General features: G+C 38.3%; 2 protein-coding genes across 3 annotated transcripts in view; one reads left to right on the forward strand and one right to left on the reverse strand.

Moving 5' to 3' along the window:
- The window catches only part of pth1r (parathyroid hormone 1 receptor), a 47,598-nt gene extending 43,371 nt beyond the window's left edge, over positions 1-4,227 (forward strand). For both annotated transcript variants that reach the window (XM_040019544.1, XM_040019552.1), the window contains exons 11-13: positions 901-1,042; positions 1,379-1,420; positions 1,504-4,227. In XM_040019544.1, the coding sequence (XP_039875478.1) occupies positions 901-1,042; positions 1,379-1,420; positions 1,504-1,866 (547 nt within the window). In that variant the 3' untranslated portion in view covers positions 1,867-4,227. The remainder of the gene's footprint in view (positions 1-900; positions 1,043-1,378; positions 1,421-1,503) is intronic.
- Positions 4,228-4,856: 629 nt separating this feature from the next.
- Positions 4,857-20,056, reverse strand: tmie (transmembrane inner ear). Its single transcript, XM_040019560.1, has 4 exons — positions 19,688-20,056; positions 15,241-15,358; positions 9,547-9,696; positions 4,857-5,210 (listed from the first exon to the last, which is right to left on the reverse strand). The coding sequence occupies exons 1-4, from the start codon at positions 19,796-19,798 to the stop codon at positions 4,921-4,923; spliced, it is 669 nt and encodes a 222-aa protein (XP_039875494.1). The 5' UTR covers positions 19,799-20,056; the 3' UTR covers positions 4,857-4,920.
- Positions 20,057-27,614: the final 7,558 nt, after the last annotated feature.

Here is a 27,614-nt window from a genome sequence, read left to right on the forward strand (position 1 = left end):
CAAAAGTCTTGGGCCACATCTCTTTGTAAAATCAAACATCTAGCCATGCAGTCTGCCTTTACAGGCATTTGTGAATTAATGGGTCGGCACTGTAATAGTATGTCACCATTGCAACAAGTCAGTTTGTGACATTTCTTTCCTCCTAGATATTTGCGATTAACTGCAAATGATATTACTGCAAAGTGGAAGAGCTGAGGAACCGCAGCAACCACAGTAAAGTTACGGAGCAGGGTTGCTAAGCGCTGAGGGGTTTAGTGCGTAAAAGTCACCACAGCTCTGCTGACTCTGTAACTGCAGAGCTCGCAACCTCCTCTGGCATTAACATCAACACAAAAATTGTGCGCCCAGAACTTCATGGGAGAGCAGCTCCTGTACGCACCTTTGTCCATATAATGCATTTTTGTAATCACTTATGCTTCTCGGGGTGACAGTCTATCCCAACTGTCAAAGTAAAATAAATCCTGGGAACATACTCGACAGGTTTCTAGTCCATCACAGTGCACGTACAAACACACCTAACCCTAAACCACACACTTTTATCTGCGGCAAATTTCCCCACATAGCCTAAGTCTTACAAATGTGGGAGAAAACCCACACAAACACAGGGAGATTAAACGTGGGAAATTCTCAACACAGGCTACAAGGTCATCTTCAAATTGCATTCCAACTGTTCCGCAATGTTCAGCATTCAATTTCAAATGATTTCAAATATCATCAAAAAAATCATCAAACCCTTGCATGTAAAAAGCTGGAAATTAAGCTTGATTTGTGTATTTTTTTTTTTTTTTTGCTAACAAATGACTTTAACCTTCAATCCACCAACTCATCTTTATTGTTGATCTATCAAAATGAGATGTTTATAAAGTATTGTGTTACGATTGTGAAATGTTTCTGTTACAGAAAACTGTTGAAGTCCACGCTGGTGCTGATGCCTCTGTTTGGCGTCCACTACATCATATTCATTGCCATGCCATATACAGAGGTGCATGGGATTCCATGGTTGATCCAAATGCATTACGAGATGCTCTCTAACTCCTTCCAGGTAAAAATCCTGTGATGAAAATTTCATTTTATTCTGACATAAATAATGACGTGCTCAAAAAATCTAATAGGCTTGATTTTTCAGGATTTAAAATGTCCTAAGGGTTAACCTTATCACTAAAAAACAGTTAGTGAATGTCCAGTTGTTGCTTATTGTTTAGTTCTTGAGTTATGGTTAGATCCTAATCAAGATTAAAAGAACAACAGGAGTAGCTGATGACGGAAAATATCAAACAAAATGCCAAATTTTACAGCTAAAATGTCAAATTAAAGTGCATTGCAAAGATATTTCACTCACGGATAATGGGAGTAAAAATCACTGTTTTCTATATTGCAGGGATTCCTAGTGGCAATTATATACTGCTTTTGTAATGGAGAGGTAAGAACTCAGAAATGTTGCCTTGTACACATTTTTGACTCTTCTGCTTTTATGCATAAAAAAAAAGTATTTTCTCTTCTAAGGTGCAAGCTGAGATAAAAAAGTCCTGGAGCAGGAGAACTCTAGCCCTGGACTTCAAAAGAAAAGCTCGAAGCGGCAGTAACACTTACAGCTATGGACCTATGGTATCACACACCAGTGTTACCAATGTCACTGCCAGAGGACCGCTGGGCCTCCACCTCACCACGAGGCTGGGACCGGCGCCTGTGAATGGGCACAGGAACCTCCCTGGGTATGTGAAAAATGGCTCCGTGTCAGAGAACTCTATACCGTCATCGGGACAGGAGCTCCACATTCCAGCCGAAGAGCATTCTGCGCATACTCGGCCTTGTGAGGACGAAAAACCCTCGCCCGTGGTTGAGGAGGAGAGGGAGACAGTCATGTGACCTGCAGGACGCTGTCTTTGTCGGTGAAAATCGAGGAAAGAAAATCATCACGAAACAGTCTCAGGATGGTCCGAAGGGGATAGCTGCATGCATTGACGCTGCCAGTTTTTTTCTCCTGTGAATTGAGCCGGAACATTGCCAAGCGATGAGGCTCGAGGCAGAAAGGCCGTATCGCTTTTGCGGGCTTATTTGATGGGTGATGACTGTCGTTGTTGCAGCAAATAACTCTTTCACCAACCGCCTGCCACACTGAATGTGTAAAATGTTGAGAAGAGGACTGCCGTTCTTTACTTCTTATTCACTGCCATAACTGTTGTTATCCTTCATTTATGTTTCCTCTGGAAGCAATCGTCTTGTGGTCATTTTTTTTTGTGCATAAGTAAAAACTGGGGTTTTGTAGTTACTACAATGGCCAAGAATACCCTTAATCACCAAAGTAAAGCCAGGTGGGTACTGAGCGCTCTCAGAGGCACAAATGTGGGCAATTTAATCAGGAAGTTTTGAATGAAGATTACGTGTGGCTTTAAAACTATTAATCCTACTTGTTGAGACGTGTTCATGTTTCCTGGTGTGGAATCTCATTTGTTCTGCATTGGATTAAATCCACTTCAGCGTAAAAGGGAAGTTACTCAGGTAATTGAAGTCCTCTGTTGTTGCACACCTATTTTTATACTGTTCAAGTGGTGTTTTAGCATAGTCAGCTTTTTGCTCCAGAGGATCCATGTGTGTCATAAAAGATTATTTTGTGTTTCTCTTCCGTTCACACACCCCTCCCCCCACCCAGTATTCAGCCCTCTAACTCGACAGATTTTGAATGGTTAAAATGAATGTACTAGTTTTTAGTTTTTTGTCCATATAAAATGTTAATACTCACACGGCCAAACTAAAAACACCAAAGTAAGAATGTCTTTGCAGACAACCCTTTTCTCTGAGTAACGTCATGTAACTCAAAGGAAAACTGTATATACTGGATATATTCTCAAAGTTGTCAAAAGATGAAGCCCTATTAGAAGGCACAGGATGGAGGCAACAGTCTTATTAATATTCCAGAGGAATATTAATTTAAGGAGGAAACGAAGAGTCTTAAATTCCCCGTGGGATTCTAGGAGTGATATTTGTGATGCTATAGAGAAAAAAAACTGAAGTTACTACTACACAGTATTTTTTACAGGTAGTCAGTCCAGTGTTGTGCTGCTTCTATGATGTATATACGAGTCACGATGTTTACAAAAATCAGAGATACATTCTAATTGTGAGCTTAAAGTGTTCCTATGTATGGATATGTTATATGTTATAAAGCTGTTTTGATGTTTTTTTTTCATGTATTGGTTTATGGGATGTTGGCAATATTTGGTTATGTACATAGGCCAAAACAGAACAGTTGAATATCTTTGTAATTTACTATACTTAGCCTGCATGATTGGCAGGGTAGCTCACATGATCTATTATACCAAAGAGAAAAGACATGATAAGCTGCCAGAGAAGAGGTTATACTGAAGATTTTATTTGTATTATCCTCCACCATCACGTTTACAGTGACCAGATTGTCTTAATTTTGCAGTAATATTTTATTTTTTTCTTGTCTTTAAAAAAATCTTTCGTTTCATGTAAATAGCAGTGAAAGATTCAAAACACCCAGACACAGAGTAACAACAGACCAAAGCCTTTAATATTACATTTGTTGTTAAATCCTTAACATTGAAACTATGTTTCAAGATCTAACATTAGAATGATTCTGAATGTCACAAAATTTTCAAGCAGCAGCTGGCCAAATTTCTACATATTCTCAAGTAAATACTATTTAACTGTAAGCTCCCCTGCATGGCTCTTTGGGTCATTTCACACTTAGTTAGCCACCTCTTTAACTTAAATTCTCATCTGTTCAAGTTACTGCTTACAGTACAAACTGGATCCAATAGCACTAGAATGAAATCAACTTTACACACCGACTGTTTACCCTTTTAGCAAGTATTTAATGTTTTTAACATGCTTCATATTTTGTTATCATATATAAAAGACCAAAACCAAGAATGATTGAACTTACAATTTCAGTGTCATATAACAAATTCCCGTTTGCCATAAAGCTCCTAGCTGCTTTTGACAGTCAAGAGGAACGTTCTCATTCTGCTATAATTATGACGTAAGCTTGACTGGATTGACTACAATAGTAATTACAGGTGGCTGCATGCCGCAGTGATGAAAATAGAAAAAGACAGACTGAGGGAAACCTTTATAAAGTCATGTTACCGTACCTTGCTGCCACAGAAGATTTAAATATCTATCATCCATTTGTATCCTTTATAATGGGTAATTTAATGCATTTCTCCCAGGCTTGTGACAACTGAAAGTTAGCCTAATTTGCAGACCATCAAAGAGTATACCATGTTACTGTTGTATAATCCAGTTTTTCACTCAGAGGTCGGGCAATGTCAGAGCATGAAGATCTTTTTTTTTTTTTTGTAAATCAAGAACACTTGGAAAATTCTCTTTGACCACTTTAATACCCTTTAATATGGTGTTTTGTTCTGATTGTATTATGTAAAAAGATTGTGTTTTGGAATCAAGTGTACAATAGGGCCAATAACCGTAGAGCTAAGGTTGTATTTCATTGTTTCAAATACCTCTCATGGAAGTATAATGTGTATTCCATTGTCATTTATTTATCTTGTGCCGAAGTGTACTCAGTGGACTTGACTTTATAGTCTTCATGCTTTAGATACTGTAATGCAGGCAGTGACACATCATTCAGTCATTCTCTCTTCACTCCTTTGTGATGTAGGCATGTTGTAGATACCAGTGTAAACTTCAGATGAGATTGGAGGATGCTTTCTGATCTCTAGTGTTCATCAGTGAATTGTGAATAAGATAATAAATCTATAATTCTACTGTCTTTTCATATCCTAATAAGACACAAACATCAATAATGTAATAATGTATCAGCATATATTTTATTATCAATATAATATACAAATTCCACTTTAGAAAAAGAGTTTCAAAATGTGCCCAGTGAAAAAATTGGATTTTTTTCTCCCGGTATTTACAGAAAAGCAGAGTTTACTTTTGAGCTTTCTTGCCCCCTCCTTTAGCCCCTCCTTTTGCTCCCTTTTCCCCTTTGTCTCCCTTCTCTCCTGGTTTCTTCCCTTTCCCGTCCCCATCTTCCTTCTTGGATGCTCCCTTCTCGCCTTTTTCACCCTTCTTCTTTGTAGATGCGTCCTTTTCATCTCCTTTCCCCTCTTTGGCACTCTTGCCCTCTTTCTTGCCCTCCTTGGTCTTTTTCTCTCCTTTTTCAGCATCCACCTTCCCAGAAACTGTTTTTACCTCCTCAGTGGCTTCTGCTTTTGCAGCTGCAGGAAAAAAAAAGAAAAAGGGTTAAAGGCTTCACAGCGACATCAGGTATCGTCGACACTCTCTGCCTCTAATTTTAATTGGGTGGGAAAATTTAATCCAGCGGAGTGTTGGGCTAAGTAGGTTGAATATAATGAAGGCGCATCTGTTTCCACCTTTTCTAATAACCATTGTCTGTTTATTCTTTTAATGGGATTGTTTGAAGTGCTTAACAGATGAGAACAGGAGAGCCAAAGTTAACAATCAGGTTTGTTTTCGCTCATTATTATTCAGGAGGCGAGATCTTGAGGCTGAGGCCAACAGAGCTACTGAAGATGCATATCGCATAAAAAGCTGTTTAGTATTGGAGAACGATACATTTGAGTAAAATAAAATGTATTTTTATCTTGTCTCATCTTAAATATCACCCTGCCTGGCTCGCTAGCCCTATATATTAGCCCTCGTCTTTGTTTGATTTTTGCCAGATGTGTTGCTGGTATAAGTCTCCTCGTCTTAATCTCAGACAGACACTAAACAAGGATATATCCAAGGTTATCACACATTATCAACACTAAGTGAATATAAACTCCACCAACAAGGATTGATGGGCACCCAACAATGTAACACTCATTAGGACCAACTGTGAAAATTTCCTCAAAGGACATACAGACGACGAGCTGGAGTGAAATATGGTTTCTTCTATTTTTTCTTCTTCTTTGTAAGATTTTTCCAAAAGCTGCAAAAAACACTGGCTATATAATCAAAGGCCAAGAAACCAAATGACAAACACACACCAAATGTCAAAAGCTGCCAGAGGGACTCGGAGTAAACCTAAGATCATTCAGTCCCCCGTTTAGCTGAAGTGGGTGAATCCAGCTGACTTAAAATAATCAAGCAACCATAAGAATGTCTGTGAATAGATTTCTTTGTGTTTCCATATTTTGAAGCTGTCTTCTGCTATTATCCTCGACTGTAAAGCTCTTTTCTCTTGGTTTCTTCTAGATCTATCAGAAGGGTTATGATTGAACCTGGCGAGCAGAAACAAGCATTTAAATTTCCAACATTTTGATCCCATGTCCATCAGACTCATATGTCATTTAAATTCCAATGTCAGACATGTAGGCTTTGTGCCATTTTGCCAGTGTCCTGTTGTTTACTTACTGCGGTGGGTTAGTTTAAGGTTAAGAAAGGCTCTGACTCTCACTATTAAATGTCAGATGTTCAGCGTGGATAAAACTGGCACAATTTTTGATAAAACATGAAGGCTTAGTGAATTTTAGAGTTGTGACATTTATAAAATTAAAAAGTGACTTCCATCTCAATAAGTGTATTAACATTTTGACAAATTCAGCTAAAAATGGCCACAAAGACATCATAAACAGTGAGTGTTTAAGAACAATAACTTTTTATCTCGCCCTGAGATGGGCTTGTAATAAGACTAAAGTTGTTTTTGGAAGTCTTTGCGCATCAAACTACATTTTCCTTACTGTCTGTTCTGAGGCGCAGGGGGCAGATGTGCGAGAAATGCATTGGATTTCTTACAAACAAAAGATGCAACTACTGGCTGACACACGGGAATGTCTTCATTTCCAGCTACTTGAAACTATTCACTTTGAGCTCCAGAAGCAGCAGCTCTGGATGAGAGATGATGGTAGATAAGCGAAGACGACAAATTGGAGGAACTGTTTCACAACTGTCTTCTGTGAGTGTTTCTGAGAGAGATGGGGAGAGAGAGATAATAAGTTGACGCTAACGCTCTGAGGCTTCCATCTCTCACTGTAACAGTAGTTGAAACAGATACAGGCTGTGAAGCCAGAGATGCTCACTACTTTCTTTCCACAGATTTCATTTTTGGGGCCAATATGCTTGAAGCTAGTAGTTGCATGCAAATGACACAATGCCCGACATTTTAGTGGCGCGAAAACCAACTCGGCTCATTTTACAGATGCTCACAATATCTGCCTTTTTGTTTAGCTGCGTTTTTGTTTTATGTTTTGATTTTTTTTTTACTTTTATGCAATGAACCTATTTTATTCCTGATTTGTAAACAGATCTGATATCCACACACATATCCAAAAAATAGGAGTGGACACTTCTTGATCCTCATTTGTAACATTTAATTAATAATTCAGTGCTACTTTTACCGATTAGCCTACTTCGGGAGAGCATTTCATGAATTTGATGTTGCTTTGCATAATCAAAACCTCATTGTAGAGGAAAAAACTTGCAAAACTTTTAATCCTGAGCTTCATATTAACATATTTGCTGTCTTACATTCAGCAACACAGGATTCGTTTTATTTTCTTTACTTACAGGGTCATTTGGTTTGTCAGATTTTACTGCTTAAAAACTCTGCGTTGTGTCAGCTGGTTATAATCCCCGGAGAGAGGCAGCAATTTGCATGTTTGCTTGTGTATTAGTGCTCCTCTTTTGTAAACAGTGTACCGTGGTGGGTTTTTTTGAGCACAAGCATATATGTTTTCACTCTTTTGTTTCCCTTCAGCCCCACTTCAAGACATATGGTCACTCAGTTTATAGCCAATAATAGAATATTTACTCCGGTGCATATTGGACCAACTCTCTGGTTGACACTAGAGAGTATAAAACTCTGGATGCTTTGACCACAGCAGAGTCATCACGTGCTCAAATGCAGGTCTTATTTTAATAAATGATCACCTGGCAACTCAGTGACTGCTGATTGTGTTGTTTTTTCTTTTTTCTGATTTTTACAATAAATAGTTAATGTACTGTTACATGATATAACACCTAGAGGAACAGGAAGTGACAGCTGTCTGTGGTTATTTGCCATTATTCTTACCTAAGAAAGCACCATCTTTGAGGCAACGCATCAAAGAACATTTGTAAGAATAAGAACACTTAATCGTTCAAATAATTAAACCCAGGAGTGCCGTGCAGATCGTCCATATACACTAGAAAAAGAGAGAGTGCTTGATTTGCTTTATTTAAAACCACGTTGGAGAAGCAAACAGACAGAGAGGGACGGGGACAAACACAGAGCACAAACATTAGATACGAGGCGTGGTACGTTCATTACAGTTTACAATGATTTTGTAATAACAATATCCTGTCTTCAGAATTTCTGATCAAATCCGTTTTGTCTTGAAATCCACATTTTTATCAACATGAAGCAAAAAAATATTGGGACATTTAGGGACATAAGTACACAAGAACATACAGTATGGACTACAAAAGCCAAGCTGCCCTATAGAGCCAGAGAAGTTACATTCACAGAAGCAGCACAATACCTACTATTCAGCTCCATTAAAACTCACTATCAAGCAAAGTTCGGAGAAGTTAGATTGTACTCTAATTTCTGACTAGTTCAAAAGTGATGAGGTAAGCAGCTGAATGAGAGATGCTCTTTTCTGGTTGAGCTTCTCTTAAATTTCATTCAAGGAAAACCAGATGTACTAAATATCGAACAGGCTGATGCATGTGTGATAAATGCAAGAAGGGGACTTTTAGAGCAGCTGCCAATGTGCATGCTATGTTTTTTTTGTTAAAGCGATTTAGCCAAGAGGAGTGTCTGAAGGAAGATAAGAGCTGAAGAAAAGGAGGGGGAAAATATCATGCTGTCTCTGGCAAAGTGAGGGAGCTGGGATGCTCCTCACTGACCCTAACAATTGAGGGCTGGCTGTTGTTAGCACTCTGAGTTTGAACCTGCTCAGAGAGTGTCTGTACTGCAGAAGCATCAGGGGCAGCTGGAAGAGAAGAGAAGAGAAGAGAAGAGAAGAGAAGAGAAGAGAAGAGAAGAGAAGAGAAGAGTTTAGTACATGAAAGTATCAGAAGAAGACTTTAACCAAGTGTGAAACATTTTGTGAGGTGAAAAAAAAGAGACAGCAAAAGTTTAATAAATCAAAGCTATCCTAGAAAATAAGTTATGTAAAAAGAGATCTGTCTTTGATCTTAATCACAAAGCAGAACTGCAATACTAGAGAGAAAAAAAACTATATTTAACAAACTTCTGTGCTTGTAGATAGAAACCCAAATTCCTATTGTAACTCATCCATACAGAACTGAAGTCACCAGTGTTACCCCCCCCCAATCCATGTCTGCGATGTGCTTTGGTCTAAGGGAGTCTGATGTCTCTCTCTGTCTATCTCTGTGCACTTCACTAATGGTTCAAGAGGAATGCATGGAAAATTCAAGCAGTTATCCATGCTTGGAACTGGTAGCTGAAGTAAGGAACTGGTAGTTGAAGTATTTAAGGAGTAGGACAGTTCTTGTGAACTTCCGCAGCTGGTAGCTGGTACCTGCTTGCAATTATAACTCAATTATAAACCAATGTAATACTATCATATTAATATTTGAAAGATATGAGAGAGGGGTACTTACAGCCTGGGATCTCAGTCAGCTCATTAAGAGGTGGCACTGTCTCTAATGTGTTGGCGTATTTCTTGGCAGCCTGCCTTTGTGCATGCCTTGCTTCAATTTCCTTTTTTGTTCTGGGAATTCGGCATTTGAATATACAGCACAGAGTGATGACTAAAGGAGAGAAGAACAAGGATAAAGACAGGGTGACGTTATTTGAATAAGACATTTTAATAACACCTTACACGATCAATAAGAACTTAAGAGGCAGTGGCAGTCACAATATACAGTGGGGTCCAAAACACTGAGAATACTAGCTAAGGTACATTTTTATAAATTCCACATTACAACTGAATATAAGCAACATACAATATATATTAACATTCTGACTGAATGTTTAAAAAATAAATAGATTTCAGAATATCTTTGTATTTGTTTGGTGTTTTGGTCGTCCTCCTCCCATTCTTTGATGACAGAAAGCAATCAAGCTGGAGGTGCGTGCAAGAAAATACCTTACCCTATCCTTCCATTACCGGACAAAGTTCCAAAGAATGTTTTGTGACATGTTTTGCTTTGTCAGCATACAAATGCTTCCTCAAATATTCAGTGGTGAGTAAAGTCGAGCTACTGAGGAGTCCATGAGTGCTCCTTAATCCTGGTTCACTTGGACTCATTATCCTGTTGCAGTATGAATCTCTACACAAAGATGCAAACCAAGAGGGAGAAAATGTCTAAAAAAACGGCTGTGAGTGCTTCTTGTTCTAAACACATCCCTCAATGACTAACTGACTGAAACCGACGCTGACGTGTGATGAAGTTGCACCACAGCCACATGGCTGCATAATGAAGTGTAACTGTGTTATATGTTTAGCAGGCCAACTGTAGTTTTGCTGTGTTGGTTTGCTGTGTTGCTCTTCCCGGTCTCGGTACAGCCCACCTTCCAGTGGAGCCAGTGAGCAGCTGGCTCCACTCAGCAATCAGCTGTGGTAGTACTTAAGCTGAGGAGAAGACAGCCAGTGCCAGAGAGCCTTGTCCTGACAGGGACTGAGCTGTGGTGTTTGTTATCTACTCCCTGGTGAATGTGAATTTTCTTCTGGATTGATGTGTTGAGCTGATCAGCTTCAAAGTCTGTTGCCGTATTTCATTTTGTTTTTCATGACAGTTGTTGCTTGGTCATGTTTTTTAAAGTTAAAATGGTGATAAATTTATTTATTTTGTCCCTCTAATTCGGCCTCATTTTCCCCGCAGACACCATTTGTTAGTTCCCCACATCCATTGGACTTACTGGTGACAGTTTTAACATTGATTGGTGTATTTTCTTTTTCTTTTGTAATTCTAGCTGGAGAGAAGGTACAAAGCCACAGGATATGTTTAATGGCATCCTACATCTTGCATGCTACTTCTAGTCTTGCGCTCTCTTTCATCACTCAAACATGGCATGCTCAGCAGGGAGCGGTGAATGAAACATCCATAATTAATCTTTATTTACCAAAATGCTGGTTATGAAGAATCCAGTTAGAATGTTAGATTAGGTTTAGTCATATTTGCCTGTCTGGGTCTCTGCATGTGCGAGTGTAAAGTGTAAGTTTGTGAAAGGCTTTCTATTGTTGTAAACCGCTGTGTGCACGTTGAATAGGTTTTGTATATTGTATTGTTAAATTGTTGCTATGCTTTTATGTTTGTTACTGAAGCAGAAGCAGCCATGCATGTAGAGCCCTTTTACAGATTACATTGTCTATAGAAGTAGAGATAAAATGTTTGGTTGATTGAGCACAAAATTAATTAGCAACTATCTAGTTAATTTTCTAAAATAATTTTTAAAAACCATAACATTTCATGCATGAAACGATAGTCCTAGCTTTAAAACAGCCACCCCCCAGGCACTCAATAAACTCTTAAAGATCCAAAGTATATACTTAGGTTTTTTTTTTTACTTATTTATTTATGTACACAAGGATAATTCCATCATGTCTTAAAAAGGCTCAGCTGTAACTCAACACCTTTGGCTCATTTTGTATATGCACATTGATGAATATGCAAATTAATCTGCACCTCTTCCCTGCGTCTTTTGCCCACAGCCTCCACCTACACTCTCCCATGGTATCGGAAAGAGCTCTTGCAAGATGAAGTCAGACATAGAGACCGCCACTGTGTGTGCCTTTTTAAGCAAGAGAGGAAAACAAGAGGTTTAGGACACAGTCGGGACTTTAAGGGTAAGGGGAAAGAAAAAAAATAACATAATGCTTAAAATATATGCAGCACATTGAAAAGCAGCATCAAGAACAAAGCAATTAAAAAGATTAAAACTGTCAGGGAAGCTTCTGCACACCAAATCCCCTCCTCGTGCCTCCATTTGTGTCTTCTCCGCTCCTCTCCACGTGTCTCCAAGTGGAGCAGAGGACACACAAATGCACACAAATGGTGCAACAGAGAGCAGAGGGGAGCAAAAATAAAAGTAGAGCCTCTCAGGCGGAGATTATATTCATTTCAGGAAGTATGCATGTGCAACTGCGGACACGATGGAGGATTAGTCACTCTTGTTGTACCTTTTTCCCCATGAGTCTCTTTGATGACACATGCATGAAGGGCAAGTGGGCTCTCATACATGCACAGACACATGAAATGAGTGTAGATTAGGTTATCAAATAGCTAATAATGTGTCATTAAGCTATAACTTGTTCCCTATCACCTGCTTTGACAAGTTAGCCCCACTTTGCAAGTTCCCAGCTTCTTGTTTTCTTGGTTTGTCTCAATCATGTTTTAGAGACTGTTACTGGACACTGAAATTCCACAAATATTGCAAAAATATTTGGCCATGCCATCAATGCCTTTGCAGATGACATGTCTTATACACAATTTTAAAACCTGCTTTTCATTAATTGGGTAATGTTGTGAGGTTTGGGCTGTTGGTTGGACAAAGCCATGCACTGGGGTGACATCACTTTGAGCCCTGAGATTTTTTAAATAATTTCAAACCAAATAATTGAGAAAAACATAATCAGCAGATGAATCGCCGTTAATAACCATAAGTTGTAAACATCACATTAAATACAGTTTTTATTTTAATGCATGTGTAATAATAATGATGTAAAGACTTAATATAGTATCATGTAAAAGTTTATGATGGAGACAATTTAATGAATTTAAGTGCTTAACAGATTTATGAGATCACCCCTCAGTGTAAGGTTTATGCCTTGGCTGCCTTAAATTAAAAGTATTGGTAGTTACCAAAAATATTTTGGTTTGTATACAGTAGAGCCATGAGTATGTGCAAACGCCTTAATACCAATAATAGTTTTAATGCTAAAATAGAATTACCGCTGTTGTCCATTAATTTTCAAAACAAACACAAAAAAAGGTAAAGCCCAGAATTATTTTTTGATTGAGATGCCAAATTACAGTTATTTACTGTAATTATGTCAAAAATAACATTCAGTGTTTGAATGCTATTTTTGATTACTTTCTGTGCAGTGTGTCAGCTCAAATTTGGATACAAAAAAATTGAACAAAATTTGGTTTTTGCTTAACAAAAAAGTATTTTTGTCAAGTTTTGAAAGATTTCTTAAATATTTGTGTTTTCTTGTTTTTATGGCTAGGGTCTAAGAAATTTGTTAAACACTGTATGGATTAAGCTTTCAGTACTAATTACACTAAATTACTTTTTAAACCACTGAATAGCATCACCTATTGAACAGTTGTAGGTGTATAAATGAGTTTATCAGAAAAGCTACACCTGTGGCGTTCATGGATTTAATGGTTTTATTGAGGTATTGTACTTTTGAATCACTGATTTTGTGGGTCTGCATGCTGATAGATAGATAGATAGATGATTGCTGGCAGCAGATGTCATATGTTTTTTGTATTACTGTACTGCCAATTATGTTAGCGCTTTATTTTGCTGTTCGGTGTTTTTATTTAGTTCCCTTTTGCATTGTTCACTGTAAAATCTGTATTTTGCATAGTTCGAGGATTCAGTCCCGTTGCTCAGTGTCTCCAGTGCTTTGGCCTGTGTTGGTCTCTAGTCAAAACTGTAGTTTGAATATGAGAATTGACTTGATGGATATTTGTGGATGTCATTTTTTTCTTCATTTTTTTTTTTTTTTTTGAGAAAATGCATGTTTACTAAATCTTTTCATAAATAGCCAGCCAAGACAGATAACCCACAGGGTCTGTTGTGGTATCTTCACTTAGGCCACTGGGAGTCAATTGACCTATGAACAATGGGTGTGAGTGTATTTATGAAAAGAAGCCTATGATGAGTAGGTCAAATCAATGTGATGCCGGCTGAATACATGTCTCTGTGAAAGGTCAACATAGAGAAATAAGACATGCATGGGGGAAATGCAGACTTGGTAGGTGGACAAACCATAAACTGTCAGCAGCTGCTCTGTCAGTGCTACAGTCCTGTCTGCCTTGAAGGATCTGATGCTGCTAGCCCAAGTTTACAGTAGGACTGCAGCTCTGGGATGAGTGATAGCGGTGAAGCCTGGGGTGGCACTACCAGATAGGGTTAAGAGGGATAAAGACAACTCCAGTGGAGAAAAAAGCTGCTAATAATAATATGTCGCTTCTTATCAGGGCCTTTCAAGGAGAACAGTCCTTTTGGCAAATATTCACAATGTTAGAAACTATCTAAGGATAAGACAAACACACCCAAACAGCCTATCACTTATGATCTGGTAGTTGGACTTGATTGATTTGAGCAGTGACTTTTCCCAGAAGAACCCCAGAAGAAAGTCAATGCTTTAAGTCAGACATTTCTTCCGGCAGTTTTATTTCAATTAAAGTATGTCTGAATCCTTAAGATGTAAAATCGTGCTGTAAAATATTATATACTGTATATACAGAATACATAGAACATAACAAAATAGCAGAAATTTAACATTACAAAATGAAAACTATGAGGTCAAAATAACACATTCTGCATGGTTGTAAGTTTCCTTGTGTTACTGTGCAACCAAAATCCATGTTCTCAGAAAGGGCACATGGAGTGTTTACTCTCTGCATGAGTAGGTAAGTAGGCCCATGGCATTTTTGTGTCTAAGGCCAGTGGTCATGATAACCCGTCATGGCACCAAGAGCTTGCATGAAAGCAGGGTTATTATTTCTTTGCTCGCATAGTGACATGTTTCACAGTGGCACTAGGACTGTTTATCAGTCAAGTTCTTTAGGATGTGGTAAAATGATTATTTCATCTAAATGCACCGGAGGTCATGTTTTCTAATAAATGATTGGTGAAGTATCTCAAAAGCAAATGATGTGGTGTCTCCCCTACAGTATTCCTTTTTAATATGCAATTAATGATTAGCCCCGGCTGAACTGCATTAGGGAACAAATGTGTAACCTGCTAAATGTCATTATGCTACCACTGCCAATGTGAGCATGCCAAAGACTCCATTCAGGCCAAAATGCAGATAAGAATGAAGACTTGAACTGTTTTCTGAAACAAATCTGCCAGAATAAAACAAACAAACAAACAAAACAAAGTATCTCTGCCCTCATCCTGCAGTTGTTCTTATCAGCTGCTTAGCGAAATTATTCCATTTGCTGACATAATATCAGTATTATTGTGATAATCAATCACACTGTGCTTGATTATCACATCATGAACTCATAATTGAGGACATTTGCACTCTGCGGCTACATCTCAAGATAGCTGTTTTCTTTATGAATGATTTGTGAAGGTGACAACAAAGTGATTTCCTGAGATATACTAACCAACTGCCAGAACAAACATGGAAAAGATACCAATGACCTGCCATAACCGCAGCCCCCAGAAAACAACGGTCTCTGAAGTGACAGGGTCGGGCTTCTTTGGGGGATCTGTGGGTAAAAGCTGTGGGCAAGAGAGAGAGAGAGAGAGAGAGAGAGAGAGCATCAACTGTTTTTTATATATCTGCACACAAACTAAAAATAAATCTTCACAAAAAAAAAAAGGATTAACAACAGTGCAAAGCTCAAGGAGCAACACGATCTTAGAGGACCTCAAATTTCAGAGAACTGTTTTTAGTTTTCACTGTGATACTTCACTCTTTAGGCAATGCAGCATGTCAGTAAAGTACTTGGTGTTCGAGTTTTCAGTCACTCTGCAATCTTTTCTGACTCAAAGTAAAATGAAAAGTTTTTGAATCTGTCATATTGTCACAAAGCATCACCATTTAGATAAGAAATAAGGGTTGAAGTCAGACGGGCATTGATTCTTCAGCATACAGCTGGACGAAGCATTAAGGAATAATTTCTCCCTCCTTTCAGTGAATTTACTACAAGTGTGCAGCCAACGTCCTTGTACAGCCTCACATTTCATTCCGAGCAATGTTAGCACCTCAACATCATTTCAGTTATTAACAACAACTACAGTGTAGCTCATATTGTATTTACCTGGCAAGGATACTTTGGCAAATGTTTACATGTCCACAGATTGTAGATTTTCTTAACACAATTTCATGATAATAAAACATTAAAGGTTTATAGCTGATATCAAAATGAACACATATAATGAACTCATATAATTACTAACTAGACACCATCTGGTGCTGGGATTGTATCAACCCTAAATGCCGTCACCACCAACTCATGAGTACACAGTAGTCATTACAACATTATTCCATCAGTAGGCAGTGCTGAGTCTTATCTTTGAACTCTTTCAGTTTGATGACACCTGTGAAATCACACTCACTGGGCCACAGAAACACATTTTGACAGCCACACGCATGCAGTACATTTGATATATAGATGTACTGTAAGAAAATCCCAAGAGACAAAGCAAACAATTATCAGAGCATTTTCTAACAAAATTATTTAATCAATTATCGTACAAATAAAAAGGCTAATAAAATAAAATAAATAAAAAAAATAAAAAGGCATAAATATATGGATTTGGAAAATAAGTAAATAAATAGAAAATAAATTGCTATAAATAAAAACTAATTCCCTTGTTAACTTAGTGAATGGAACAGAAATTGTTGAAATCATTTTCAAATAATATATTAATCCATAAATATGTTGTTAAAATGAAAAATTGTATTAAATTAAATAAACTAAATGTATTAATAATAATAATATTAATTAATTAATTAATTAATAATATTAATAAACCAAATGTATTAAATGAAAAATATATTAAATTTAAACATAAAGCCATCCATAAGTATGTAGTGAGTAAATAATTAATTACAATAATAAAATGTAGTTTGAAAAGAGAAATTGAACAGAACCCCCTGCTTCCTATTCCTGTATTCCTCTCATTTAGTCTTTCCTATACATGTTGATCCATGTGCTCCATTCCTAAAACAATTTCTGAATGTTTTGTAGCTCTCCTTTAAAAACTGCATTTTAATATACATTTTCATTATGTTCTTAGATTTATTTGTAACACTTTAAAATGATCAAATTGTATTTTTATGCGAAGTATTTATTGTTGGCTTCATATTCAAAATCTTTTTTAACTCTCATATACTATAATTTTTAAAAAGTAATATGTAATTTAGTCAAATATTTAACTTTTGATTAATTTTTATTCTGAATGTATGTTTTCATATTGTACATTCTGTTAGTGTGACTGCATTTTATTTCTCTAATATTTTAATGACACTTTCACTTTCTCCATAAAAAGGATCTTTAGTATTTCTTTAAGGAAATCCCCCCAAACCCCCTGTATGTTTTCATGCCAGATGTGAACTTACATGGTCCCCCTTAAAAACAAGTACCCACAGTGACAGCAGTGAATGTGTTGCACAAGTTGACTGCTTTCCATAAACTTTCTCAGTGTTCTTAGATGTCTCTCATGTTGTACAAAGTTTTTCTTATTACCGTCCAAGACCAACTATTTTGTGATTTCAAAGCTCTCTCCAGAGCTGTGGATTATAATAATAATAATAATAATAATAATGGATTGGATTTATATAGCACTTTTCAAGGCACCCAAAGCGCTTTACAATACCACTATTCATTCAATCTCACATTCATACACTGGTGGAGGCAAGCTACGGTTGTAGCCACAGCTGCCCTGGGGCAGACTGACAGAAGCGAGGCTGCCATATCGCGCCATCGGCCCCTCTGGCCAACACCAGTAGGCAAGTAGGGTAAAGTGTCTTGCCCAAGGACACAACGACCAGGACAGAGAGCCCAGGGATCGAACCGGCGACCTTCCGGTTACAGATGCGATTCCCAACTCCCAACCCCCAATAAGTGTAGAAACTGGCTGTAGTATGCGTTTGTCTTCCTGCTAGATCAATGACTTGGATCGGTACTACCACAGCCATCAGAGGGCCGGTTCCCTGATAAAATTACTGAGTAGATTTCTCCCTGTCTCCTCTGTATCGATCACTTGATTTGATGATACAAGGCTGTTTTGGAAACTCTATACTTTAGTCCATAAACCAACAGAGAACAGATCAGAAAATGGACATTATTGCATTTGTTGCCTTTATGTGTAACACAATTATGAGGTGAACCACAAAAAAACAAAGTTTCAAAAATAAACTAAAGTGGTGATATCATACACGTGATAAACAGCAGCATAAAATGAGATGAAAAGGAAACAGTTGATGGGAATGGTAAGTCAGTTAAAATACTAAAAAGGATGAGAGATGTTACTATCATACTAGAAATTAAAAACAAGCGCTCGTCAACTTCCCAGGATATCTCTGCTTGCTTTAAAAGCGCCAGTGCAAAAGGACCAGTTTGTTTACTCCAGTCTATAAAGAACTGATAACAAGCAAACACGCCAAATGTGACAGTGTACACGGCTTCAGGGTGTCTGCACCGTTTATGCACTGAGCAGGATACAAGAAGGGCTGTGATCTTTAACAGAGAAGTTGCCAAAAAATGTTTTGTGTGTGTGTGTGTGTGTGTGTGTGTGTGTGTGTGTAACTCACTTATTGAGGATATTTTGCACATCTAATAAAACAACTGTTTTTCTTTAAGAGTGATTGTGTAATGCTAAGTACTTTCTTCCTGAGGACATTTCTTATTTTATTAGTTATTTATTTGCCTTTTTTTTTCTTTCAGTGAAACAACAAGCACAAAATGACCTCAAGTAACCCCAATGTTAATGATTACATACCTAAATCTATAAAACATTTTTATTTGTTGGATGTTTGGCTGATTAGTTGGTATGTTAAATCTTCAAAGCCTTGATTGAATATTCTCCCTCAAATAATAGTTCTGATTTGCTCCGCTAAGGAAAACCTCTGGGGACTAATCAAGGAACATTAGTATAAGAACAAGGGATTAATACCTAAAAATAGAAAAGTGTGCACTTGGTTAAAAATGACTCAACATATAAGAGCAAAAGGCCAATTACTCAAGTAATGAAGTACAGGACCAATATTATGCACAAAGAATGTGGACAAACAATTTCCTGAAATCTAAAGCCTTATATTTAATTCTACATTTAGCACATGCTTACTAGAAAATAGTTTTGCTCTCCTCTACAGCAACAACAAACATTATTATTATTTATTAACCATCTTCTGTCTCAAGCTCCTAAAAGGCATCACACAAACACCAAGAGGGAGACTGTTACTAGAAGTTTCTCGTGCTTTCTCTCATCTTTCTCTTAAACCTGTTTGCTGCAAACTGAAGTTCAGAGGATGTTGATGCAATAATGAGTCATAGATAAACATTGGTATATTGTTTCCTTGTGGAACACATTAAATATCATACTATTAGTATTCAACACAAAATTCATTCACTTTCATGTTCCTGTAGTTGACTACTACTGATTGACTTGATGTTATAAGAATGTTTAGTCATGCAGTCATCATTTATTGTTTCATACCTAAGAAAATGGACTTCAGATCATTTTTGTAGCCAGGTCTAATCAAATTTTCTGAATGTAACTCTTTTTTCTCTATCCCGATCATTAGCACGAAAACCCTTCGAGTACTAGTCACCCTAGCTCCCCTCTAAGAGCACCCATTTAAACATGTGTGACATGGCTGTTCATGTCAGCCCATATAATATATCAGGGTTCAACATAGGTTCACCCTCTCCTCCTCCAATAAGGCAAGACACAACTACGGCGGCAATACAAAGGAGCATTAATCGTACACATTTAGGCTTCCCCTTAAAACGCCGATGTACCTGCACTCGTCACTTAGAAACCTCGAGGCTCTTTCTGAGAGGAACCTGTGGAGGACAAGGTGATGTATCAGGTTCTTACCTCAGGATCCGGGATCTGGGAGAACACGGAGGACAAACACTGAGACAGCAGCACTGTTCCCCAGCCCCGCAGTAGGAGCTGAGGCGGGCATACAGGCTGATCCCCAACCATTCTCTCCCCTCTTTCTCCCTGCAGCCACCCTGCCCCCTCTTCCTCTCTTCTTTCTCTGCCTGCACTTGCGCTGTTTACAGGACAGGACCACAATGGCCCTGGGTGATTAATAGTGACTATGGTGATGAAGTCTTCCTCCTATCCACGGTCATGTCTATCTGTTGCCTTTATGTCACACCAGAGCAGGAACCCAAAAGCACCGGCAGTCACCAGTGCAGCCAGCTGAAAACTGCTCCACTAGAATGGAGGGAACCAGCCCTGCAGTTAGGGTACATTAATTAATTAACAGACCTGGTGTGGTTTACAGCCAGCTCATCCTGCTGGGGACAGGCTGTTAACTCAGACTTGGGGGGGGGGGGGATGGGTGGTGCAGTTGACCATGATGAGGCTGGCCTGCACAGACACAGAGAAGCGAACGAGTGAGTCATCGCCTTTATTGCCCCTGGCTGAAGTGTAAAATCCTCACAGCCTCATCCTTTCAGTGTGGTAAAAGATGACGAGCCAAGCTGCCGTTTTCAAGTTGGACCTGCCTGAGGAAAAACGAATGACTTCTATGTGAAAATGAACACAACAGGGTAAATACTTGAGAAAAGAGCCAACACCACAAACCTACATTAACTCTATATCCAACTGCAGTGTTAAAGAGCTTTAAACTTTGCTGTCCAGCGACCTTGTTAGTGCAATATTGCCTTTATTGTAGCTCTACTTTAGTCTCCATCAAACCCTGAAAGAATGCGATGCTCTGGTTCTGCTGAATGCTCAGTTTGCCTCTTAACAGTTTTGTTTTTGCCTGTTGCAGCTGGCAAGTAAACCAGATAAGAGATGTGAAAATCAAATGATGCTAATACCCCATGTGGAGCCTGGACGAATAAACTGTATGTGATAGTCCTCTGCAGACAAGAACCTTTGGATAACACATACTCAACTGATTGATTGTTAATATGAAATATTGATTAGACTGGCTGTTGATCTTGCTCTCAAGCAAACACATTTAATACTTTCCACAGCAATATCTGGTTTTCTGTTTTTGTAAGTCATCATTTTCATTACTAATGGAACATAATGTCAATATGTCTTTTATTATCAATTATCCCACTACTCTCATCTGCTTCTGCTGTAAACGTGAATTTTCACAAATTTCACATATACCGCTTTATTAGTGGAGAATTACAGATTACATAAAGGTTTCTGTGAAATGACTGCAAAGAGACTGGCTGACGCATCCTGCAGAGAGATGCTTTTCCAAATAGATTCGAGTATCATGCTGATGTCTCGGGGCACGTCTAATAGGCCCTTTGACATGAAATGTCATTAGTCAAAGTGGATTCGGTGTCATTATAGCTCCATTTTTGCCATCCAGCCTTTTTCACATTCCTGAGTAAGTCTTTAATTAACAGTGACAAAGTACCTTGTCTTTGAATGTTTTCTTTATAGCTAAAAACAGTCTGAATTGTCCCTGTAATCACCAAAGAAACAGGGACATCGTGTATTATTTAAACTGATGGGTGAACACACACTTCTGTTCCTCCATCACACTTGAATCTGACTTCCCTGATCAAAATCACTGAAAAACGTACACTACTTTAGAAGGCAGAAGCCCCATCCTGAGGGGGTTTCGGTGATAATGACAACCCTTATCTGCATGCAGAATTAGTCAGAAATAGCTCCCTGTGATTGGCTTTCTGACAGAGGTGTAGGATGTAATCACTATACCAGTGCAGGATCTGTTAGGTCCCAACCACTGGTGTATGAAAGAGCCTTTCTTGTTGTTTAATGCAATATGCTTGCACAAAGCTTCTTTTTTGTTGTTGTTTTTTATTTTTGCCATGAAATTGCTATTCGTCAAAAAATGTTATTTCACAGGCAGTTTAAAAGAAGTCTTTGAAATTGTGTTCCCCTCACAGACTATATATATATATATATATATATATATATATATATATATATATTTTTTTTTTTTTTACACAGTGAGTGTCTCCTCTCTAGCTATATTTATGCGGCAAGCATGTCTGCCGGAAAGCAACCCTTAGTGATAATGATGCTTTGTTGTGACATTTTATATGTAAAATGAGATGGTTATGAAAGACTGAGCAGCCAATTCACACCCATTACACATTTGTTTTTGTTTTTTTAACCAAGGTTAAAGTATTAAAATGAAGCAGCAGCTTAATATTTTACATTTGAAGCACTTCACATATCTACTGAGAGCACCTCAAAGCCCTGAGCAAATCCAAATCTTGTTTGATTCTATACCACTGTGATCGTAATTGATGGTGAGCAAAAATATTTATACAACAACATATCGCTTTGTTTTCTCTAATGAATATTGATACACTGGTGCCAAATGCATTAGATGAGACTTCCTGTGGTCCCTCTTATCAAATGAATCATGGAAAAGTGTAAGGAAATGAATTTACCTGCAACAAACACAAAAAAATCCCACAGGATAAAAATCGCAGACAGTGGTAGAAAACAAAGTCACAAGCTAATTAATTTATGATAATATACACATGCTATTTCATTTCAATGCAATGATTAAAACATCTGTTTTTTCTTGGTTTTGTTGCTTTCAGGGATCTTTTGGCTTCTTGGATTAACTCTACCATGGTGCATCTATTCTAAGTAATTATCTTGCACGTCACATAATCTGTGTTTAGAGATAACACTGTTAGTGTCGATATATGTGAGCATGAATTGCAAAAATAAGAAAACAAAGGGAAGGAAAAGGAAACTGCTCAACAGTACAATATTGCCATCTATATAGCCGTGGTGGCTGGCACACTTGCTTACTTTTTGTACTTCCAAGTGAACTATAAATTCCTTCAAAGATGTGTATTATTCTTCCTGCAAAAATGGCAAAAAGTAGTGCAATGGTGCTTGTTAGAAGTGTTTCTTGCTTATGGACACCTGTACTCTTACCTGCAAACAGTGTACAAAGGGGACCAAGCGAGAGTCACTGAACTTTTTATTGCCTAATTATTTCTGAAGTTTAACAAAGTGCTAAAAAATTGTTGAATGCGCTGCCCTTTGTGACTAAAAATAACAGTATTGCTTGAGGTGGGCTTGAGGTTTGAGGTGAGAAAGAAGAACATGAAGACATGGAAATACGGGAGAAAAGAGAGCAGTGGTGGAGGAGGAGAAAGACATGATCACAAAGAAATGATCACAAAGAAATGATGAAAAGATACACTCACAAATGTTAAATGGTTATATAGTGTTTTAAAAAGCTATTTGTGATCATGAAATTAAAAGTAACTTATAAGACATCCTACGTAACTGGCTGGTCATAGACTGTGATAAGGCAGAACAGTGATGTCCATCTCAGCCACCGTATTCAAGATAGCAAAGTTACATGGCAGCTTCCACAAACCGGCGTCCTCTCCTTTTTTTATAAAATGTGTTAATTTTAAGTTTATAGGAATGGATCATATGTTGGAAGATGCAATTACACAGTAATAAATGTATATTCATGAGTACAATATAATTTTTTCTGTTAAATAACTTTAAAAAATGACTTAATGTACCTTTAAGGCTCTTGTTGAACTGTCTTGTTCTACATGCCTCATATGGAAGTCCGGGACTGATTGACAAATTTGAGATGGAGGTCCTCCCTTTTTAAAAAAGGGAGCAGTGTCGCTTCCAACTTAAAGGGAATTACACTTTGTGGCCCCCTGGGAGGGTCTATGTCAGAGTACTGGAGAAGAGAGTTCACTGGTTATTAAACTGTGGACTGAGGAGGAACAATGTGGTTTTCCTTCTGGAAAACACTGGACCAGCTCTTTATCCTCTTGAGGATATGCAGGGGTGTGTGAAAATTTGACAAATCAGTTTATATGTGCTATGTGGACTTGGAGAGAGCATTTGAAGGTCACCCTTTGGGGTGACCTGTAGGATATATCCTGTAGGGGGTACTGTAGTAATGAGCATGCGGCCATAAGTTTGGTAAGGAAACTTATGGCAGCACAAGCTGTGAGTAGTGAACAATTAGATCATAGACACAAGTGGCGGAAATGAGCTTCGTCCAAGGGTGGCTGGGCTCTCTTTTAGGGTAAGGGGCTCGATCATTTGGGAGGGGCTCAGAATAGAGCCACATCGCCACCACACTGAGTCAGTGCAGTTCAGGCATGCTCAACTGGGATGCGACCCAGGGCAGAACCAGAAGAAATTATATCTCTCAGCTGTCCTCTGCGTCCTCCAAGAAGAGCTGGAGGAAGTGGCTGGGGAGGAGGTGGTCTGGGAATCTCAGCTTAAACTGCCCCTGCGACCCAGATAAGCTGCAGAAGACAAACAGATATTTTCACCAAAATTAATTCACTTGCCCATTTTATTTACTGTTTGACGCTGATTTGTTTTTGCTTTCTTCGTGTTGGTCAAAAACATGATAATAATGACTTGTTGCATGTTCATGCCTCAGAAAAGGTCAAATGGCTTGTCTGATTATTATGCAGGGAGTCAAAAGGTCTACCAAAATGTTTGACATTTTCGTCCTATGGCTATGTGCTGAACTAGATTCAGTGCAAAAGAGGAAACATGCTCGGAGACATTATGCTATGGTAGTAGAAAACAACAATGGTAAAACACATACACAAATATATATATTTATTTATGTATTTATTATGTATCAGGCTTCTTAAAAAGTGTCAGCTTTTTAAAATAAAGCAACTGTTAGTAGTACAACACACAGGGTGGTACCCTGTTTTACTAATTCAATATGAAGTCATAATATGAATGATTAGCTGAAAAGAGTTAGAGAATATCTGTTGTCTTGCCTGAGAATATTCAACCACTTTCCACCCTTACACGCCTACATGCTACATTATATGATTTTGCACAGACACCTTGAGGACCTGTTAAGTGTTAATTAGTGGATGTGACTGTTGTGTCAAAACAAATATTCATACATTTATATTCAGAAAACATACACAGACAGCATTTTTGTGAGCAACTGGCCTCCTGGGGCTTCACTGCATCTCAGCTGGTGTGTCATTCCCCTTTGTCTCCCCCAATTATTTCCATCTCTCTCTCTTTCTTTAAAACTTTCCGACAAAGGTAAAACTAGAAAGAAAGAAAAAAATCACACCCTTGTTATCAGTGATGCTCTCGCACACATCTCCAGAAGGCTGCAGTTCTCATTAACCGTGATCATATCTGTGAGCAAAATGTCAACTCTAACATGGAAGCATTCGCTAAGGGACTTATTAAACAATTTTTGCTTGTTAAAGGACGTCCTGCCACGCAGCTGCAGTCAGGCGGAAAGTCTGCTTGCAGGAACATAAAGGATATCTGCACCAGTGGTGATGCATACATATGACGAAACAAGCGTGTTCAAAAGCAGTTGGGAAAATAATACTGAATAAAAACAAAGAAGTTTTTTTATCCTTTTTTATTTCCCATGACCATCATCGGATATAAGGTGGAGTGGTTCCAGAAGAAATTGATTATTACCAAGTTTGATACAACATGGTGAGAAAATTCAATTTAGAGTGAGAAAATTGCCGGGAGGATTAGATGTGGAAGAGCCATGAGTCGAGAACAACACTGGGTTACTAAAGCGAATGGGGAGGGGGGGAACGCAGCCTTCAATGACAGAGCACTTTGAGCACAGATTGTGAGGAGCTACAGTTTTTCATAAGACAGCATTTTTGTAAGCAGTCCCCCTGATCCAGAATCACTGTGTTGTCCTCTCAAGTATCTCAACCAAAACATCACAGCTGGTTTAGTCTCCAGTATTAATAATTCTGTATTATAACTGGGTTCATTCTTTTTATCAACTCCAAAAGCTGGAAAAATCAATGATTAAATGACAACTGTGTCACAATAATGGCAATTAAACTCTGCTGTATGAACTGATAATGCACATATTTGCTGTTAGTGTCACATAAATCCTGCAGGATCCATTTAATTTCATTTTTGGCTTCAGATCAAAACATAGGAGTCGCCATCAAGTACTGTACTTAACTGACCACACTGCCATCTAGTGATGCTACTTGTATTTAAACATATCTGAGCAAACTGAAATTACTACAGGGCTCACACAGTATTGACTCACTGCACTGTACATAAACGAAGTGTAAGCAAAGGAAGGAGTTTGAAAATGAACAAAAAATGACTCAAAAAGTTTTAAATATGGGTGCAAGAGGCACAAATGAGTATCATGCTGAGGTGATCTGCTCACGAGCTTCACGAGGCTTTAGTGAACACCTCCGCACCTGATTTTTAAAATCAATTTCAGTGTCGTTAACTCACCCCGTACACTTTGATCTTTACCCTTTCCCTCACCGCGACCTGGAAAAGATAAAAACTCATTACTTTAATTCTACTTACTGTAAATGAGCACATTAGGACCCTGCTGTTTATTTTCTTTCCATTACATGTAAATGAGAGGGACTGGGAGATGAATGGACGCATAGAGGTCCAAACCGTTTTCTGGCCTGAGCAAAGTTCACAGATCCCTCATATACTGATGGCTAACTTTAACCTCTGCGTTCACAGCTGCACTATTTACTTTAGTTTCTGGATGCAGTCAATGGTCTGCAGGAAGCATTGGTCCAGAACGAGGGAATACCTCTGAGGAGAAGGATGGAGAAAGGAGTCATTCAAACTTGGAATGACAAATAGGTGAGGCTGTTTACGTATGCTGTGTTTACATAAGTTTGTGTTTGGTTTGGTGGGTTATTGGGCATTTTGGAATAAATCTACACCTTTCTGCGTAATACAGCTACATAAAACAATAATAAAATTGTCTGGCAAGGTGTAATTTATTTGAAAGTGATGACACTCTTAAATAACTGAAGTCAACATGAGCAGTCACATTAATCCCTGATATTAGGTCAACTGAAACTTCAGTATAACATGTCTGAAAAAGAAAAGCTCACTGAAAAAGGATGGAAATGATGTCCCTCTTGCAGTCATGCACTGCGTTAAAATTATATACGATTACAGGTTTGCGAAAATGCTCAAACGCTGGCTTCATATAAAGTACAGTTTTGTGGCAAAGTTTGAAAATGACCCCCCAAAAAAACCATATGAAGTTGAACGCTTTCCTGGCAATCAGACGCAGTTAGGGACCGTGACAAGCATTTGCTCCATCAACACCCTTTCTGACGCACATTTCCTCACTTGATACGTATCTGGCAATCTTCATCTGCTCGTCTCTCATCTTGCTCTTACGGTGACACGTCTCACTCTGTTGCATTAAAGAGCGCCTCACCTTCCATCCAGGAGGTATTCAAACACAAGCTGTTTTTTGTTACTCTGAGCATAAAGGCTTTCTTCATCATGTCCAAACTCTGATATTTTTGTCTTGTGGCACTTTCTCGCTCAGTCCAATGGGGACCTGCCAATCTCCCACAGGGTCCTGGAAGACATAGTGCGGTATTTGAAGCAGCACACTAACTCAGCCATGGTTTTAAATTAAGCGTGATGTGGAGAGGGAGGAAAGGGGGGGGATGTTCTGCTGAAACCCTTTTGGCTACATCGGAAGAAAATAACTCGGATGTTAGTATGAATGTAAGAGCCACTCCCACTGGGCATATCCAGACAACCTTTGGATTAAGAGCCATATACTGTACATGTGTGACCTGCTCTGGGGAATGTATAGAGGACTACAGTGGGAGTTTGTGCAGCTTGAGTTTGCAGTTATTTTCAACCGCTATTCCCACAAAACTGGTTTCAAGTCAGAAATGATTAGTGTTAATATTTAATAGGAATATTGAAACGATTTGGGAACTTAACTGTGGTGATTACTATTTAGCCTGGCCTGTCGCACATTTATTTACAACTGTATGGAGCCAAAAAACACCTTAAAAAAAGAAAG

The sequence above is a fragment of the Simochromis diagramma genome, unplaced genomic scaffold (genome assembly GCF_900408965.1).
Source record: "Simochromis diagramma unplaced genomic scaffold, fSimDia1.1 OVJJ01000205.1, whole genome shotgun sequence".
NCBI classification, from domain to species: Eukaryota; Metazoa; Chordata; class Actinopteri; order Cichliformes; family Cichlidae; genus Simochromis; species Simochromis diagramma.

Coding starts and splice junctions, on each gene's coding strand:
- tmie (XM_040019560.1), bottom strand. CDS start 19,798: ATGGTTGGGGATCAGCCTGTATGCCCGCCTCAGCTCCTACTGCGGGGC. Junction 15,359..19,687: donor CCCAGATCCCGGATCCTGAG/GTAAGAACCTGA, acceptor TCTTGCCCACAG/CTTTTACCCACAGATCCCCC. Junction 5,211..9,546: donor GCTGACTGAGATCCCAGGCT/GTAAGTACCCCT, acceptor TTTTTCCTGCAG/CTGCAAAAGCAGAAGCCACT.